This window comes from Lissotriton helveticus, chromosome 2_1 (genome assembly GCF_964261635.1).
Source record: "Lissotriton helveticus chromosome 2_1, aLisHel1.1, whole genome shotgun sequence".
In the NCBI taxonomy this organism is placed as follows: Eukaryota; Metazoa; Chordata; class Amphibia; order Caudata; family Salamandridae; genus Lissotriton; species Lissotriton helveticus.
The window spans coordinates 592,583,251-592,599,306 of record NC_136059.1 but is presented as its reverse complement, the minus strand read 5'-3'; the positions used below and the strand labels follow the sequence as shown (position 1 = coordinate 592,599,306).

The window sequence follows — 16,056 nt, the reverse complement described above, 5'->3', positions numbered from 1 at the left end:
ACAGGGTGATGGTATCCCTATGAGTTCCGGCAGACTATTGATTCTGTGTGCAGCCAGGGTGAACAGAGTCCCTACATGAGTGCAAGTTGAGAGGAGGGAGTGCAGGGTGACTCCAGGGCAAGTGATGTGCTTGTTTGCGTGGTGTGAGTGTAGGGTGAGTCATGAGCCCATGTGAGTAAAGAGAGAGCTGTCTGAGTGACAGGAGTGCATGGTGTGCAGTGCAACAATGCGAGAGTGGGGTGAGAGGAGTGACTGCAGGGTGAGTGATGTGCCCATATAAGTTTGGGTGCAGGTGAAAGTGTAGAGTCAAACAAATGAATGCATGGTTAATGATGGGCTTGTTTGAGTGAGATTGCAGAATGAGCAGTGAGAGTGACAGGTGAGTGAAGTGTCACACAAGTACAGGGTGAGTAGTGTGCTTGTGTGACTGAAGGGTGAATACAGGATGAACAGCGCAAGTGCATGGTAAGGGGTGTGAGTGCAGTGTGATCACTGTGAGCGGTGTGCTCATGTGACCGCAGGATAAGTGGAGGGAGAACAGCGTGGGTTCATGGTGAGTGGCATGAGTGCAATGTAGTTGCTGTGAGAGGTGTGCTTGTGTGTGCCCAGGGTAAGAGGAGGATGAACTGTGTAAATGCAGGGTAACAGCGTGTGCGTGGTGAGCAGTGTGAGTGCAGTATGATTGCTGGGAATGTAAGGTGAGCAGTGAAAGTAAAAGCTGAGTTGTGTCATGTGTGGGTGGGGAGAGTGGTGTGCTTGTGTGAGTACAGTGTAGGAGGAGGGTGAATGGCGTGAGTGCATGGAGAACAGTGTGGTCACTGTGAGTGCAGGGTGAATGTGAAAGTGAAGGGTGAGCTATTGCTATTATGACAACCATTAGGGATTGAGGGTGGAGGAAATAAATAATGTGCTGATCCTGCAACAAACTTTCAGTCTCATGATTAGGGTTGCCAGCTCAGTATTTTGATGTCCCAGCCAGTGCAAAAATATGCAAAATCACCTAAAGCCAGTATTTTTAGCACTGATCTGTGCATACTTCAAACATCAAATATAAATAGAAATCACTTTAAATCTGTTCTAGGGCTGAATTAATCATCCACAACTAATAATTAAATGAAACAAAGATAGAAAAGTAATGTTACAAATGAATGCATGCATTTGTATTTACAGTCTTTTTTTAGGGTCCAGGCGAGGCTCTTGAAGCAACAAATGGCTGGTATTTTTCTTTTGGAAAGGTGGCAGCCCTACTGTGAAATGGTAAAAGTAAAGTGGAGAGCCAGGGTGTACTGGAACAAGGGAGAAAAAAGCCTTTCTAACTAGTTCACAAAGGCATATAGATGGTGTTTTAAAGACCTGTGAAAAATTCTTGTGATGGAGATAAGACACTTCCCAGCCTATACCACGGCAGCGCAAGCTGCTGCTGCCCAGGCTAATACACAGGACAGAGGGTGCTAAAACCCTTTTGTCCAGCTGGCCGTTGCGAGCCTGACTACCCCAGTTATGTTATCCTGCTTAGACCCAACAAATATCCAACTAAACTGCAGATTGGTAAAATCGCTGACGGTGGCTGATCAAAAAATGCCAAAAATATCAAAAAATGCTCCACAAAGCCCACTGCCGCAAGCTGATTAGCAGATGGGCAAAAGTATGCAGCCGAACCTTAATAAGGATGCCTACCAGCAGCAGAGGGATAAATCTTGCAATAGGCAGATTCAATTTGAACGATGCGACAAATGGGCAAGCACTGCTGGAGCAAAGAAAATTTGAGACAAGCACTTTACAGCACTCAGCGACACAAAGACTTTCCTTAACTAGCACAACTTAACTGTGATTTTAAACTGTAATGAATTCTCCTTTTTTGGCTTTTAATTGATTTTAACAATGATGTTTAAGAAATTTCTTAGAGTCACTATTGCAATGGTTTTAATGAACTATGCAAAAATAAATGAACTTAAACCCAGTCCATGTAATCACAGATACTATTTCCAGGCCATGGCTTTGATGTGAAAACCTATTGCATTCTGGGTGTTGTCATCTTGGTTTGCTTCCATTGAGCCAGTAATTTGTGGGCTGAGCCCCCAGGACTGGCAATAGTGACTGTGATGACCTGGAATGAGGTGTTCACCCTATTTCCTGCTAAATGTCACCACAGTAATGCATTTTTGACTTTTATGTGGTGATACTGAATTTGGTGCCTATATTTCTGTAAGTGCTGTCAGAGGCCTAGGGTTGGACCACTTACAGCATTGAGCAGATGTCTCCCGCTAAGCTCCAAAGATGATTCACTACCAGTACACATTATATGTACATAGTTTATAAAATAACTCTTAATGAACTATCATGGTTAGTCACAACAACCCACTGACTATGATGTACTGTTTAGTTTCTCATTAAATGTGTCTTTGCTGTATTCCTTCTGCCTATGGTTGCTTTGTTCAGCCTTGATGGAGATTCGGTGGTAGTGTGGGCGTGCTGTCTCTTATATATAATTTACATAACAGTGGCACCCAGTTTGCTGGAGTGAAATTGACCTCAAGAACCGTGAGGTAGTATGTCTCTAGAGACCAGATTCAAAGCTCTCAGAATGTAGGTACAAAACTGCATTAAAAACACCTGATTACGTCCCAAAGGTGCAGCAAACCAGTAGTGAATCGGACAGCATTCCTGTTAGAAACCCAAAAGTCTCTGGCTCACCCACAAATTCTAGGGTTTATATTGCCAATGTCGCCATAAACAAATTATGGAAACTACGTCAGCATGGTGCGAGCAAAAGTATAATTATTTTAGCAAATCAAATTTCACTATTTTAAAATGTCATATAAACCTACCATGTTGGCACTATCCCCTAATTTAAATATATTAAACGCTTTCTGACCTAATGTAATTGAAAGTGGCTGAACAAATGTGTTATAGTAAACAATGGAAAGACTCAAGGTTGTACAGTCTTCAGCGAGTAGGCAGGATGAGCTTTGAAAGAAACAAATATGCTCCCACTATAGTTTTGTGAGAAGAGCAATCCTTACCAAATAAACAGTGCACATTTTGCTGAGAAATGAAAACACACAATGAACATTAAGAACAAACAGCCATATTTTATAGATGTAGTTCAGGCCTACTTTAGTGTAAGCTAGAAAAACACATTAAAACACAGCATAACAATTTCATTTCAATAGCGATAGCTCCATGTTAATAGGTATATAATTCAAAATGTCGAATAACTTCCACAGTGGGCAAGCAAAGCCTGAGATGTCCTTACTTGTTGACTGGGCAGTCATTTCTTCTGCCTCGTCAGCTATGTTCGCACAAGCTGTTTGCCCATGTCAATGAAGACTAATGAGCAATTTTAGGCTGCATTGAGCCTGCTGGCTCAAGAATTGTAAACTTTGTGTTGCCGGGGTTTTAAAAGATGAGCATAGGAATAAGAGCTTCCTGGTGCACTTTATTAGTTCAGGCATGCATGACATCATGTATGAACTTTCAGAACTGACTGCGCTTTCAAATGTTTGAAAGCCAGTTTCATTACATACTTTGAACCCCGAAACAAATGGACATGCTACAACTGCTGAATGGTGCAAAGTGTTTCTTCAAACTTGACCTCCACAAGATTTATCATCAGCTGCGGATTGAAGAGTCATCCAGGTATATTACCGCTTTTTTCATGCATTTGGCCTTTTCAGATACGTAAGCCTCAATGTATTCCATGAGAAAACACGTCTGGTCATTTAAGGCACCGGGGGTTGATTACTCATGGGTGATCGGGTGCAAGGCCTGGCCAAAGGCCATCCTCTGTGGGGGTTGCCTGCCCGTGGGGATTGGGTCCAGGGTCTGAACATGCGCAGCAGGATTGGAAATGAAGTGTGTCATTAAAAAAAGAAGGAATTTGCTTGGGAACAAGAGTTAAAAACTGATGTATGGTTCTGGATCAAATGTGCAAAACTAGTGAAATTTGATAGGTGTGGTTAGCAGTGCACACAACTCACACCACAACATTTCATCCGCCACGTTCAAAACTCCATGTCCTAACGGCACAGAATCAAAAAAGAGCTATCAAGCAAATAACATGGTGGGTGGCACGAGTTGTTGTGTGTGTTGCTAACCAGAAATGGTGTATTTCAGAGATTCTGCGTGTTTGAGCCTGAACCATAACTTAAAAAAATGTTTTCATTAAAAAAAGATATTATTGCATTCCAATTTGCAGTGCTTAGCAGCATTTCAGTGCACTTGTAGAACTGTAGCTCTTAACTGTTGGGTTGTTGTAATGTTTGAGGCTAGTGGGGTTGTTCTGCTCAAGTTGTTGGTATTCTTACTTCTTAGAAGGTTGTTTAGGGTTGTGTTGTTGGTAGAAGATTAATATACCTACAGGTAGTTTTAGGATTTAACATTTAGTTGCTTCTGGTCGGTTGTAAGAATTGCACAGTTTTAAGATTTTACAGTTTTAAAGCGTTTTTAGGATTGTATCTGTATAAACAGGCTAAAGATTATTTCACTGAAATGACGTGTAAGGATAGGTGCCCTTGAAATCTGTCACAGGGCTGTGATGAAAGCTCTTTGTGTACTCTTGGATCAATAGCACTAGGTATGTGAGCTCATGAGTGGAAAGCTACAGAGCTCAATGGTATAAACTGCAGGACTGTGTTGTGGGGAGTTAACGTCTGCCAGGAGAAAACTGAGAAGCTTTTCTAATGTGGTACTCCTCCAATATTATTCTGTCAGGTAAATAAGGTAAGTTAGTGTTGCCTTACTACCAGCTGTTGGCCAGGAGCAGATGATCAGCCTGTCTTCCGTGAAGTGGATTTTGCAGCAGTAAAGATAGACATAACAATTATGCATAACAAGCTTTTAGTTGTGTAATGCATGGTACTGACTAACCAGCCAGTAGAAATGCATCCAGGTATCAGAGTCTTAAATAGTATGTACCTACTTATAGATTTCCTGGCTAGAACTGACCCACAAACATGAGGTGAAAGCTGATTTTATAGATCCACTCAGTGTGCTGTTGTGGAGGGAACATGACAGCCAAAAAGCTGTTAAGTTCTGTAAGGTTCATGATGGGAATAGTAGGATTCCCTTTTTTGTTTTTCTGGAATGTTTTTATGAGTTGATGGTGTGATGCAATCTCAACAACCGTGATCATTTCAATTAGTCAACAGTGGAGCCTACATTCTGTGCACCTTAGTAAGTAAGTTTTGTTTAGGTTTTCATTGCACTGTGGGCCCCAAGTACCAGCAGATCTAGTGTGGTGAAAGTATAACTTCTCTGTAGCTGCAGTCTTGGAGTTGTTCAGCAGTGCTTGTGGCTCCCAAGGATCTCTTCCTTTAAGACTCTTTTTTTGAGCGTCAGCCCTCAGAGGAGCACCCAGGCAGCCTGCATAAGTTTACCGGGTTATTGTTTAAAACACGTTTGAAAAGCAGCTTGGGGAATACAAAGGATGGAGACTGGTAGAACAGTAGGAGAGAGATACTAATCAATGTTCACTGCAAGGATAAGAGGTAACCTGTAGCCAAAGATGTTTTCTTGTAGTTTGCAAAATCTGGCAGCGAAAGCCCCATAACTATGCATGTGTAGCGAGGTGGCCTACAGAACTGACACCCAAGCTTGCTCCTGTGCTAGTGGGACATACCTATTATTCGTATGTCATGAGTGTGGCATTCCTATGGCCTAACACCCAAGACATTTTGTTTAGGGTCAAAGGCTACAAGTTTTTCTGTATGGGCAAGTAGGCCCAACGTCACTGCAGCAGAAATTCTTTGATATATGGATGTTTCAAAGAGAATTGCCTGCCATTTAAGGCAACATTTAAATCTGTTTGCATAAGTTGCTCAAACTTGTATACGTAATTCATTAATTCTAAGACGATTTTTAGTAGGATGAGCGTTTAAAGGAAATACAGTTAGCCGTGAGCTCAGCTTGCCCACATGTTTGCAAATTGTAACAGGTTGAGGTTTCATATAATCCTTCCGGAGTCTTCCCGGATTACATGCAGAAGCATGAACGTAAGATTGATTATTTATTGCAAAACAAAACATACACAAAAATTGTGAATTAAATTTTTTTTTCCTAAACTATTGTGCAACATTCAGTACAGTTTCTCTGAAGCATCATTTAGTAAAACATACATGACTGCCATTGGACAGTAATTGTTCGGTGGATGTAGACTGCGGAGCTCTCAACTCACGCATCCATCTTTCTCTGACATTAAAACATTCCCCCTCCCTTATGCGAGTTTTATTGTAACTCTTAACAATGGCGCACAACATGTTTCTGGATGCTCTCCAGAACTGAGGTTTGGCAGTTAGATAAAGGATTGTAATTCACATTAAGAAATCCTTACTATATGAATCATAAGCTTCCTTGAACGATTTGCACATATTGCACTGGGTATTATTGCATCTCACTCATGTGTCTCGGTCTTATTGTTTTCCAGCAATGCGCTACCTACTGACAGATGATGTACTACGACTGCAAGAGTTTCAAGAGAAGAAAGTAACAATTGCCTATCAAATTTACGGTAACAAAGGTAAGCACTGATTACTGTCCTGAAACGTATATCTTTGCTCATTCAAGAGACCAGTCTTCAATTAAATATATATAAAAATCATCACTTTCCCCTGATTGTTCCCCAATTATTAAGTACAGTACTTCTACACACAGCTTTTATTACTTTTCTCACTTGCTCACAACAATAGCCTAGACACTCATAAAGCTCGTATTTATTTGTTTGGGTCAGACTGAAGTCCTCTTTTCAGAGAGGCTAGCAACTACAGCTTATGGAAAGAGCGGGAATGTGCTAACACGGACGCACCACTTACATAAGAACACTGGCATCAAATGAGCCCAGTACTCTTAATTTCCACTGTCCCCACATTGGCTGTTTCCACCTCCTATCAACCGACAAGACAAGTCAGATCATAAAAACTAAGAGTACGATCAGACCAAAGCTAATCTCAACTAAATGTGTCCTTAGTCACATGCAGCTTACTTGGCTCTTGAACTAGGTTTTATGGGTTTTTTCAGGGTCACCAGAAGGGCTTCAGGTTCCACTTAGGAAGGACTATCGCATCCCAACACATCCCTTGTATGGCTTAATGCTTGCGCTGTTTACTGGAACTGTCTGAATACTCCATTGTGCCTTTTTTGTATGCTTGAAGGGTCTCGGAGAGCTTTGCAATGGCTGTAAAGTGCAGTGTTAGCACTCTGTGAAACACCTAATCATTCAAACCATGAGTTAGTTTTCTTTTGACATTTTGACACTCACTTAAAATATCCATAAAACCCATCATTGAAACATATAGTTTGAAGTATAAGTGTAATTCATAGATGCATTCTTGCCCCGTCCCAATCAGTTGGGAGCACCTTGTCATAGTGATAAGGACATCAATATGCCTCAGTCTCTGTAGGACATAGTGAGTCAGCCTAACACCCTTTTATTGGACCTCAGATTGCATTTATCTTCTGATAATGGACGCGGTACTCCTATGGACTGTGCTTGCTTTACTTGGGGATAATGAAATATTTTCTAAAACGTCACTTGAAGCAGATGGAAAAAACCTGGTTCCTGCAAAGACCCAGATCTCCATTTCTAACAATCCTTTTTTTGGTGTCATGTTTGGCAAAAGTTAGCAGCTGTCTCTTTAGTTGGAGTTAGCCAAGACTCTTTCTGTTACCACTGTTCAGGGCGCCATCACATCCCGCATTTTTACATTGTCTACTATAGGCCATTTTGAACTAAAAATGCCTTTGATCACATGCCAGTGCCATCTTGTTTTCAATGTACCAGTGCTGGGAAGGAATATAATTACATCAATGTAGATAGGCAACGCTGGGGGTTGAGCAGACCTGGATATTAGAGGTTCCCTTTATAGCAAATCCTACCCCAGTAAGACTGCTTCTACCTCTTTATCCATTGTTTATTATATTCCTCAGATGGTAGATGCCATAAAAAGTATATTTGTAGCATGCTTTTTACAGCCTTCTCCTACCCATGCCAGAGTTCCACTAGGTTCTACTCCAAGGGTGAGGCTATTGTGTCTTTTCTTCAGTTTTCCTCTGATCAAATCGTTGTACCATTATTTGTTCTGAGTTCAAAATATTTTATTGAATTTTCATAATAATTAACACAAACGGACAATACAGAAACATTATTCATAAGCAAAAATACCTAATCAAAATATGAAATTTACAAAAACTGTGAAATACAATGATTTAATTGGCGGAGGTGAAACCTGCTGCCTCCTTTTAGTATGATTAGTATTTTTATTATCCTTTTTTTATATTAGGATAAAAAAAAATGTAAAATATAGAAAGAATGGGAAGAAATATAAGGCAGCAGTGAAGAAATCCTTATTAGAGCTGTTGCAGCAGCTAGAATGGGCTATGGGAGTGGCTAGGCCCAAGCCAGGCCCTTTCCTGAAGGATTGCTCCGCCCTCCTGACTGACAAGTCTGGCTGTACCTGAAGGAAGAAAAACGCCACTTTCGCCGACCAAAAACGCCAGAAATCACCTCACTCCACAGGCACTGGTGAAAATAAGTCAGCGACCTCATTTTCGCCGAAATACTGACAAGAAATCGGTGTTTATTATGGAAAAACGGGCGAGAGAGTGCCAGAGCTCACTAGGAAGCAGCCATCTTGCGTCGCGCGCGTCTCCATTATTTGTTATGATCCAGATATTATAAGCACCATGTGCCACAGATAAGGAACTTTAATGAATGTGAAATAATTTATATATTAATATATACAAAGCCGTGGCAGTGGGCCCAGAATCTGAGAGGCAGATCTGCATGATTTGAAAGCTGTGTTCCAGGCCACCGCCTTTATGCTCTGCTGTGAATCATTTGTCAAAGATGTTGAGGTGTAGCTTTCATCAGCCTAAGGAATCTCAGAAGAATGTACCCCCCCCACCCCCCCGCTCAACTGGCTATCAGGATGACTGAACCCTAGAAATCACCATAAAGCTACTCTGTTCATGTATCTCGAAGCATCCATTTCCTCCATGTTCACACTAAGAGAAATGTGAGTATGGGGTTGATCCAATAGGTAAATGTGTAGCAATTCAATGAAGGAGTATATTCCGCTTACTGCCTGAAATGGACATTAGAGCATCTCTCTTGTTTTTAAAAACAAACTTTCAGTCTTGATTTCGGATCAAAGAATCCATTTCTGGATCGGCTCAAGAGAGTATAAAAGGCAGAGGTTGTCTCTATTGCCCTCAAGAATTTTAAGAATACATTCCAAATACCTAAAATCAGGGAAATGTTTGTGTCTTCCCAAAATGCAGCTTCGGTGGATGCAGTCTCTGTTACCCTTGGAAGTAGAAAGGATCTTATTTCACAGCCACAGTCCGTTCTATATGGATACTAATGCCTCAGTGTGGGAAGTAAGAGATTCGATTACCACAGTGGCATGATAATGCATCAATGAAACGGGGGTGGTGAAACAGGTACAAGGTCTTTCCGTGTGACAAGAGAATCAGATCATCAGTGAAGGCTAGGAAGTGCCTGTATTTTGCATTTAGACGACTCATCAGTTTCAGTGGTGTGTAAGTTGCAGCAGCCGGTAGAGCTCAATCACTGTGTGATGCATAGTCGATGCCATTCTTCAAACAATGTAGCAGCCATAGTCGTAATTGTAAACTGAATAAGTCTTACATGAGAGAGAAGCACCAGCTGCCATATTTACTGGTCCCCTGCCACGATGAAGAATTCACTTGCTTTGGAAGATCAATATTGTGGCTGTCTTGCTGTTATCAAGTCATCTCCAAAGGAGTCGTGGGACTGGAACTCTACATTTTCTAGTTCACTAATGCCTGTTCTGTATTACTTGGTGTCAAACAATATCTAGTGCGGCATTTCAAGATGCCAGGTTGTTTCAATATATTTTTCGTCAGCCTTTCACCTTAACTCCATATTTACCTCTATTTAATCCCTTCTATTGCTACTTATTTTTTTCATATTTGTATTTTTTTTATTGCAGAGTTTTTATATAGCCCGAACTTGACCCGTACGTATCCGGTATCAGGGCACTTTACATGAGGCCCAGTTGCATTGCATGAGGATACATTCATTTATGTTAAGCACGGGGAGATTATCAATCAATCAATTCTTTATTCGGATAAAGGGAAATACCCATAAAAGTACAGAATAAAAATCAAGACAGTACATACCTAAATAGGATATTATAAAAGTGAGTCCGCAAATCCGATGGACATATTAATATAGCTACAGAATAAATTATATACAGGGTACAATATTCAATTCATCAAAACAATCCTACGACAATCAGACCTAGAATTTAGCTAAAAGATTCGGTAAAGATGATAAATAAAAAGGCAATATTTCAAGTTTTAACAGCAAAAAAGTTTTTCTTTTTCTTTTAAAAAGCGGATACTTCAGCACATGGGAACCACATATAGGTTAATTCAGATACCGGGCATATAACCAAAAAGCTTTCTTACTCTGTATTCATAGTGGCACAGGAACTAACTGCCAATCTCAAAAAAGTACTGACACGGAATGTTAAGTTGTCCCCGTTGAGCATAACAATTTCCCTATATGCTTCCCTAAAATCAATAATGTCATGAGACTTAAAATAGGGGATCAAAAACTGCTTACTATATACTTGATAAAAGTTACAGAAAAATAGAAAATGTGACATGGATTGGCTCCCACTATTACCACAAGGGCAAATCGTTTTCTCAAGATTAGAATTGAAGCCCAAGGGAAAGCAAAGTAGATATTTTAGGGTGCCAGCCCTGAGGCGAAAGAGCAAGCTTCGTTCCCAGCGAGTAATCGCCCTTAGGAGATAAGTAGCTGGAAATTTTTTGGGGGAGACATCTGCACCTAGAATGCTTATATACCGGGCAACCGAGGGCTTCAAATTTTCACGCTCACGTCTTAGTTTACCATAGTATGCATACAAGTTCCCCTGAACGGTCTTTTTATTGAAACCTGCCATATTTCCTGGGTCAGTAAAAAGATGTGACAAATTTACGATACTCAGGCTGGTCTTCACAGCCGCCAAACAGGGTATGTCTCCTCCCTTGTTGCAATTAAGACAATCAACTATAATATCTCTCGTTAGCGTTGCTGCTGGGTTTTGCCAAACTTTCATCCAGAGGATCACTGGGCGGGTTCTGATGTAGTCCTCAATGAATGGTATTTTTTACTCATGATGGCAAACGAATGAGGAAGAACTTATTGGTGCCCCCAAGACCTTCCGACAAAATCTATTCTCTTCTGTCTGAATGTTATTACAATTTACATAGCCCCAAATTTCTGCTCCATATGTTGCGGTGGGTAGGCACTGAGTTTTGTATATTTTCAACAGAGGGAGCACTACCTCAGTTCTACTTGGTTGTGGTAAACACAAGATCGAATTGGTAGCTTTTAAAAATTTGCTCCTACTATGTGCCAGGTGAGCAGCCCAGGAGCCATTATCCGAAAATACCAATCCCAGATATGGTAAAGTGCGTGTGCATATTAATTTTTCGGAACCACAATGAATTACATTTGCACAGTGTTTTTTAGGTCCGCAACTCATTAAAAACGTTTAAAAAAAAATTGTGCAAAGATCTAGCTTATTCATAAAATCTACAAAGCCCCCAACTAAAGTGCGCAGTGCATTAGGTGTGCGGCCCATTAGTACCGCATCATCTGCGTAGAACAGAGCGCGTAACACTTTGCCATTAATCATTGGGACGTCCTTAGTTAGTTTGGACAGATCATTATTCAACTCGTTGATGTATAAAATGAAAAGAAGGGGGGCCAGTACGCATCCTTGCCTGACCCCTCTGCCAATCAAGATATTCCCTGATACTGCCCCGTCCCTACTGATCCTTACCCCGGCACCCAGGTCCCTGTGTAAATAGGCCAAAAAATATACTAAAGCTTCGTCCAACCCGTACTTTAAAAGACATTGCCAAAGGCGTGATCTATTCACAAAATCGAATGCTGAGGTGAGGTCCATGAAGGCCAGGTAAACTGGGGACTGGCGAGCAATGGTATATTTACCAATGGTCAGATTTAAATTAAGGCATTGCTCTACAGTTCCCAGTCTACTTCTGAACCCCAACTGGCATTTATCCAAAATACACTCATCCTCAGCCCAACTCCTGATCTTATTAAATAACACCCGCCCAAGTATCTTTAAGGTGTTGTCGATCAATGAAATTGGTCTATAGTAGCTAGGGTTGGACCTATCTCCTATTTTGAAAATGGGGACTATAATGCTAGATGACCATGTGCTGGGGATATGGGAATCTATTAAGTTATTAAAAACATTAAGCAATAGCGGAGCCCAGAATTCTGGTTTGTACTTAATAAGGTCAATATAAAGCCCACCTGGACCAGGGGCCTTATTGCCTAAGCTTTGGTCAATCGCATCCTCGTCTTCAGTTAAGGATATCTGAACTAGTTTAGCGGCATTGAGATCAATATGGAATTCATCATGAGCAAGAGCTGCATATATTTTGGAAAAATTAGCTACCCAAGCTTCACTTGGTATATTACAGCTCAGGGGGTTATATTGTGACCTGTACATCTCATATTTCTGACCAATTGCCAAAAACCCTTTGTGTTAAGTTTGCTGCACTGGCCAAATCATCCCATTGACCTCATCTTTCCTTTGTTTAACCATTTGATTATATCTTTTCCTCAATGATCTAACAAAACTTACATCCCTTGGTGTTGAGGTCAAAGCGGCACGGAGCTCTCGGTTAGCCCTTGAGCAATCGCTGTTGAACCACTTAATATCATGATTATTAGAGGTCATGGGTTTTGAAATAAGTTGTTTAATGCCTGTGCATAGATGTACAAAGGCTACTACTACCTCAAGGTTGACATCCATGGGCGACAAACAAGTGTCAATGAGAGGTCAATAAGACTGTACTATTATCATCATCTTTCCAGATAATTCTTAAATTGTCGGTCGAGGGTGTTCTATTGCGAGCTCCTGGTTCTACAGAAAAATTTGCTCGAGGGATGACCCTAAACATTACCAAAATTGGATTATGATCCCCAAATACAGTGGGTATGACCTCCGCTTTAACTAAAATATCCTCCAATGTAGCTGATATAAAAATATAATCAATTATTGAAGCGCAGCCACGACCTCTAAACGTTGGTATTAGATGGTTATCTCTTTTGTTTATGGCTGTAATGTCCATTACATTTAATAAATCATGATTCAACAAATAATCAGACAATTCCATCCCACTTTTGCACAAATTTATATGTGGTGCATGAGCTGTTTCTAATATATTTGTCCCTGAAATCTTGACATTAAAATCTCCTCCCAAACAGATTCCAGCAAAGGTAGGATTCCCTAATGGAGTTTGTATGTCTGTCACAAAGTTAAAAAGATTAGCAATAATCGTATTTGGTATATTTATAAAATCATTATTATTAAAGTTGATAAAGCAAATGGAAGCCCCCCGTGTATATATCAAAGCCTGAAAATGTAAACTATTGGTAGGGATATATTTGATACTACCGCCTGATAAAGTATTGACCCATATAGATAGGCCACCCGATGGTCGGCCATGTACAGGAATTGGTGCACATATATTAAAACACTGAAAACCCTCAAGATATAGATCTCCTGTAGCCCAGGTCTCCTGGAACATTAAGATATCGATTTTTTTTTTTTACCAGATTGACCCAGTCCTCATTATTTACTTTCGAAGCCAAACCTGCAACATTCCAGCTTAATACCTGCAAGTTATGATTGAAAGACTCGCAGGCATCGCTAACCAAGGGGGCTAACACTGGTATTGTAGGAACTAGTTCGGTGGGCGAGAATGTGGGGGGCTCAGAGACGTCGCTTGCCAAAGAGGCTATCGCCAGTGTGGTATGGACTAGTTCAGTAGGCAAAAATATGGGGAGCAGTCAATCCAGTGTGTCTAAGTCAGAAAGAGGGGTGAACCTATTTTGTGTCGAAAACGGGAAGGTGACTGGAAAGTTATCAAAGCTATTAGGTTTATAAAAAATAGCCTAGAGGCAAAGACCAGATATCAGTGGGGAAGGAATTATTAAACTCCCTTACACTTAGTATGGCTTTTACCAGAACTGGCCGACGGAAATTAACAACAACAGTCTCCTTCAATAGTCTCCTTTGAAGGGCCAACCCTGCGCACCATCAGGATATCATTGATGTTTTGCATAGCGAACCTCTTATGTTTTGCCAGCCAGCTGGCAATCTTATTACGTAATTGGTCCCAAGACTCTGGCTGATTTTTCCTTAAGTGGGGAACCCCTGCTAAAACCAGGACATAAGGGCAGGTCTCAAGTGGTAAGTTTAAAACGTCTTTTCCTAATTCGACAGGCCTGCTATCATTTTTACTTTGGGCGATGGTTATATTCTGAGACTTTTGACTTTGGCTTGAGCAAGTGTTATATTTGCAGGACGAATACTGGGAATAGAGGCGGCTCGTCGGCTAGGTGAACGTGATGTATTTGAAGTGCCTGAGTGCAAGTTATTACAGTGATCAACAGAACTCTCAGTGACAGTACAAATCCCATGTAGCCCATTTGGCATAGATTGCACAGTGAATACATTTGGTTTTTACACATTGGAAATGCAACATTTGAGCACTTTTGAGCCTTTGATTTGTCAGACGAGTTGGGTGCATCAATATGGAAACTGGACTAACTAAAAAGTGATTCTAAACGGTCCAGACGCTTCCAGAGTAAGGCAACATTTTTGTCAACAAGTTCCTTTACACGCTCAGACAGTGTCTACAATAATGTCAATAGCAGTATCTCCCAGAGTAAAATTGCCAAGAAATGGTAATGTAGACTCTGTCTGTGTTTGGGTGCGAGTTAAATGATTAGCCATCAAAGGCACCTTTGGAACGGCAGGGGTGACAACAGTCACTGTTTCAGTCATTGTGCCTGCTGTGGCCGCTATGGACTCTGGACCTTGGATCCATGTACTTAAGACGGTGCTCTGTGGTTTTGAACGAGGTGGCTGTTTCTTCTTTGGGGAATTAGGCTTAGTCGTCTTCCTTTTCTTTTTTGCTCCGGCAATTCCTGAGTCAGTCACACTAACACCTGTATCCCTGTATGAAATACTGTTAACAGTGATTGTATTTGCCCTTTGGTCCGCAATTGGTTTAATAACCTTAAGGCTCAGTTTGTTTCTTTCCCAGTTCTACTTGAGTGTCATCGTCATCTTCATCCACAACTGAGGGGGTTAGTTGAGGAATTGAGGGCCCCAGGAACATACGCCTTTCAGTTAACTCGATTTCAGTGCTGACAATATTAACAACCCTCTCCAACATATTATCTATTGAGTCGGAGGCACGCGTGCTAGATGTTGATTTAGCCATTATACCAAGGTAGACACAGCCCTAGAACTTCCCACTCACGACCGATAGATGTTACAGATGATAATGGACGTCAGAGGGGTGGCCCAGCCCGGCCTACTCTCTCACCGACGGTCGCGGACAGGCCCGCCCTTGGCCCGGGCACTGCCCGCGCGCGTCCCGCGCTGCGGGAGCTTCAGATAACTTTAATAGGCGCCTCCAGGCGCAGCGATGACGGCGGCTTGCACCGGGTGCCGCAAGCGTTGCTGGGGAGTGTAGTACTTTCTCAACAAAACAAAGTGCCAGTACTGCGATATGAGTTCATACGTTTCAAATGCACAATGACTTTAAACAATTGTCGCATAAACACAAACCAGAATGTGTCTGTCTTAATCTTTTTAATTTTTTCTATATATTCACAAATATTTTATCATTTTCAAAAAAGTTCTCTAAATTAGACAACACAAGGGGAGAGGGAAATATATTAAAAGGTATTCTCGAAGTAGTGATGTGTGAAGAAAAAGGCTAAAGACAACGAGCACTAGAAAAAATTATTTCGAAAAAGAGAAATGGGCGTCAATCATACAACTCATTTGCCATCTGTCATTTATTCTGTGAAACTGTCATGCACAAACATCTTGTACTCAAGGGTAAACATACAAAAATGGAAATAAAGACAAAGGGAAAGAAGCATTTGCAATGTAATAGGTCTCGCATTTACATGAGTTTGAGCTTTTGGCATTGTAAATGACAATG

General features: G+C 41.1%; 1 protein-coding gene across 1 annotated transcript in view; it reads left to right on the top strand.

Moving 5' to 3' along the window:
- PTCD2 (pentatricopeptide repeat domain 2) overlaps nt 1–16,056 on the top strand; it is a 281,004-nt gene that overhangs the window by 11,720 nt on the left and 253,228 nt on the right. The window contains exon 2 of the mRNA XM_078675279.1: nt 6,425–6,517. Coding sequence (XP_078531405.1) covers nt 6,425–6,517 — 93 coding nt within the window. The remainder of the gene's footprint in view (nt 1–6,424; nt 6,518–16,056) is intronic.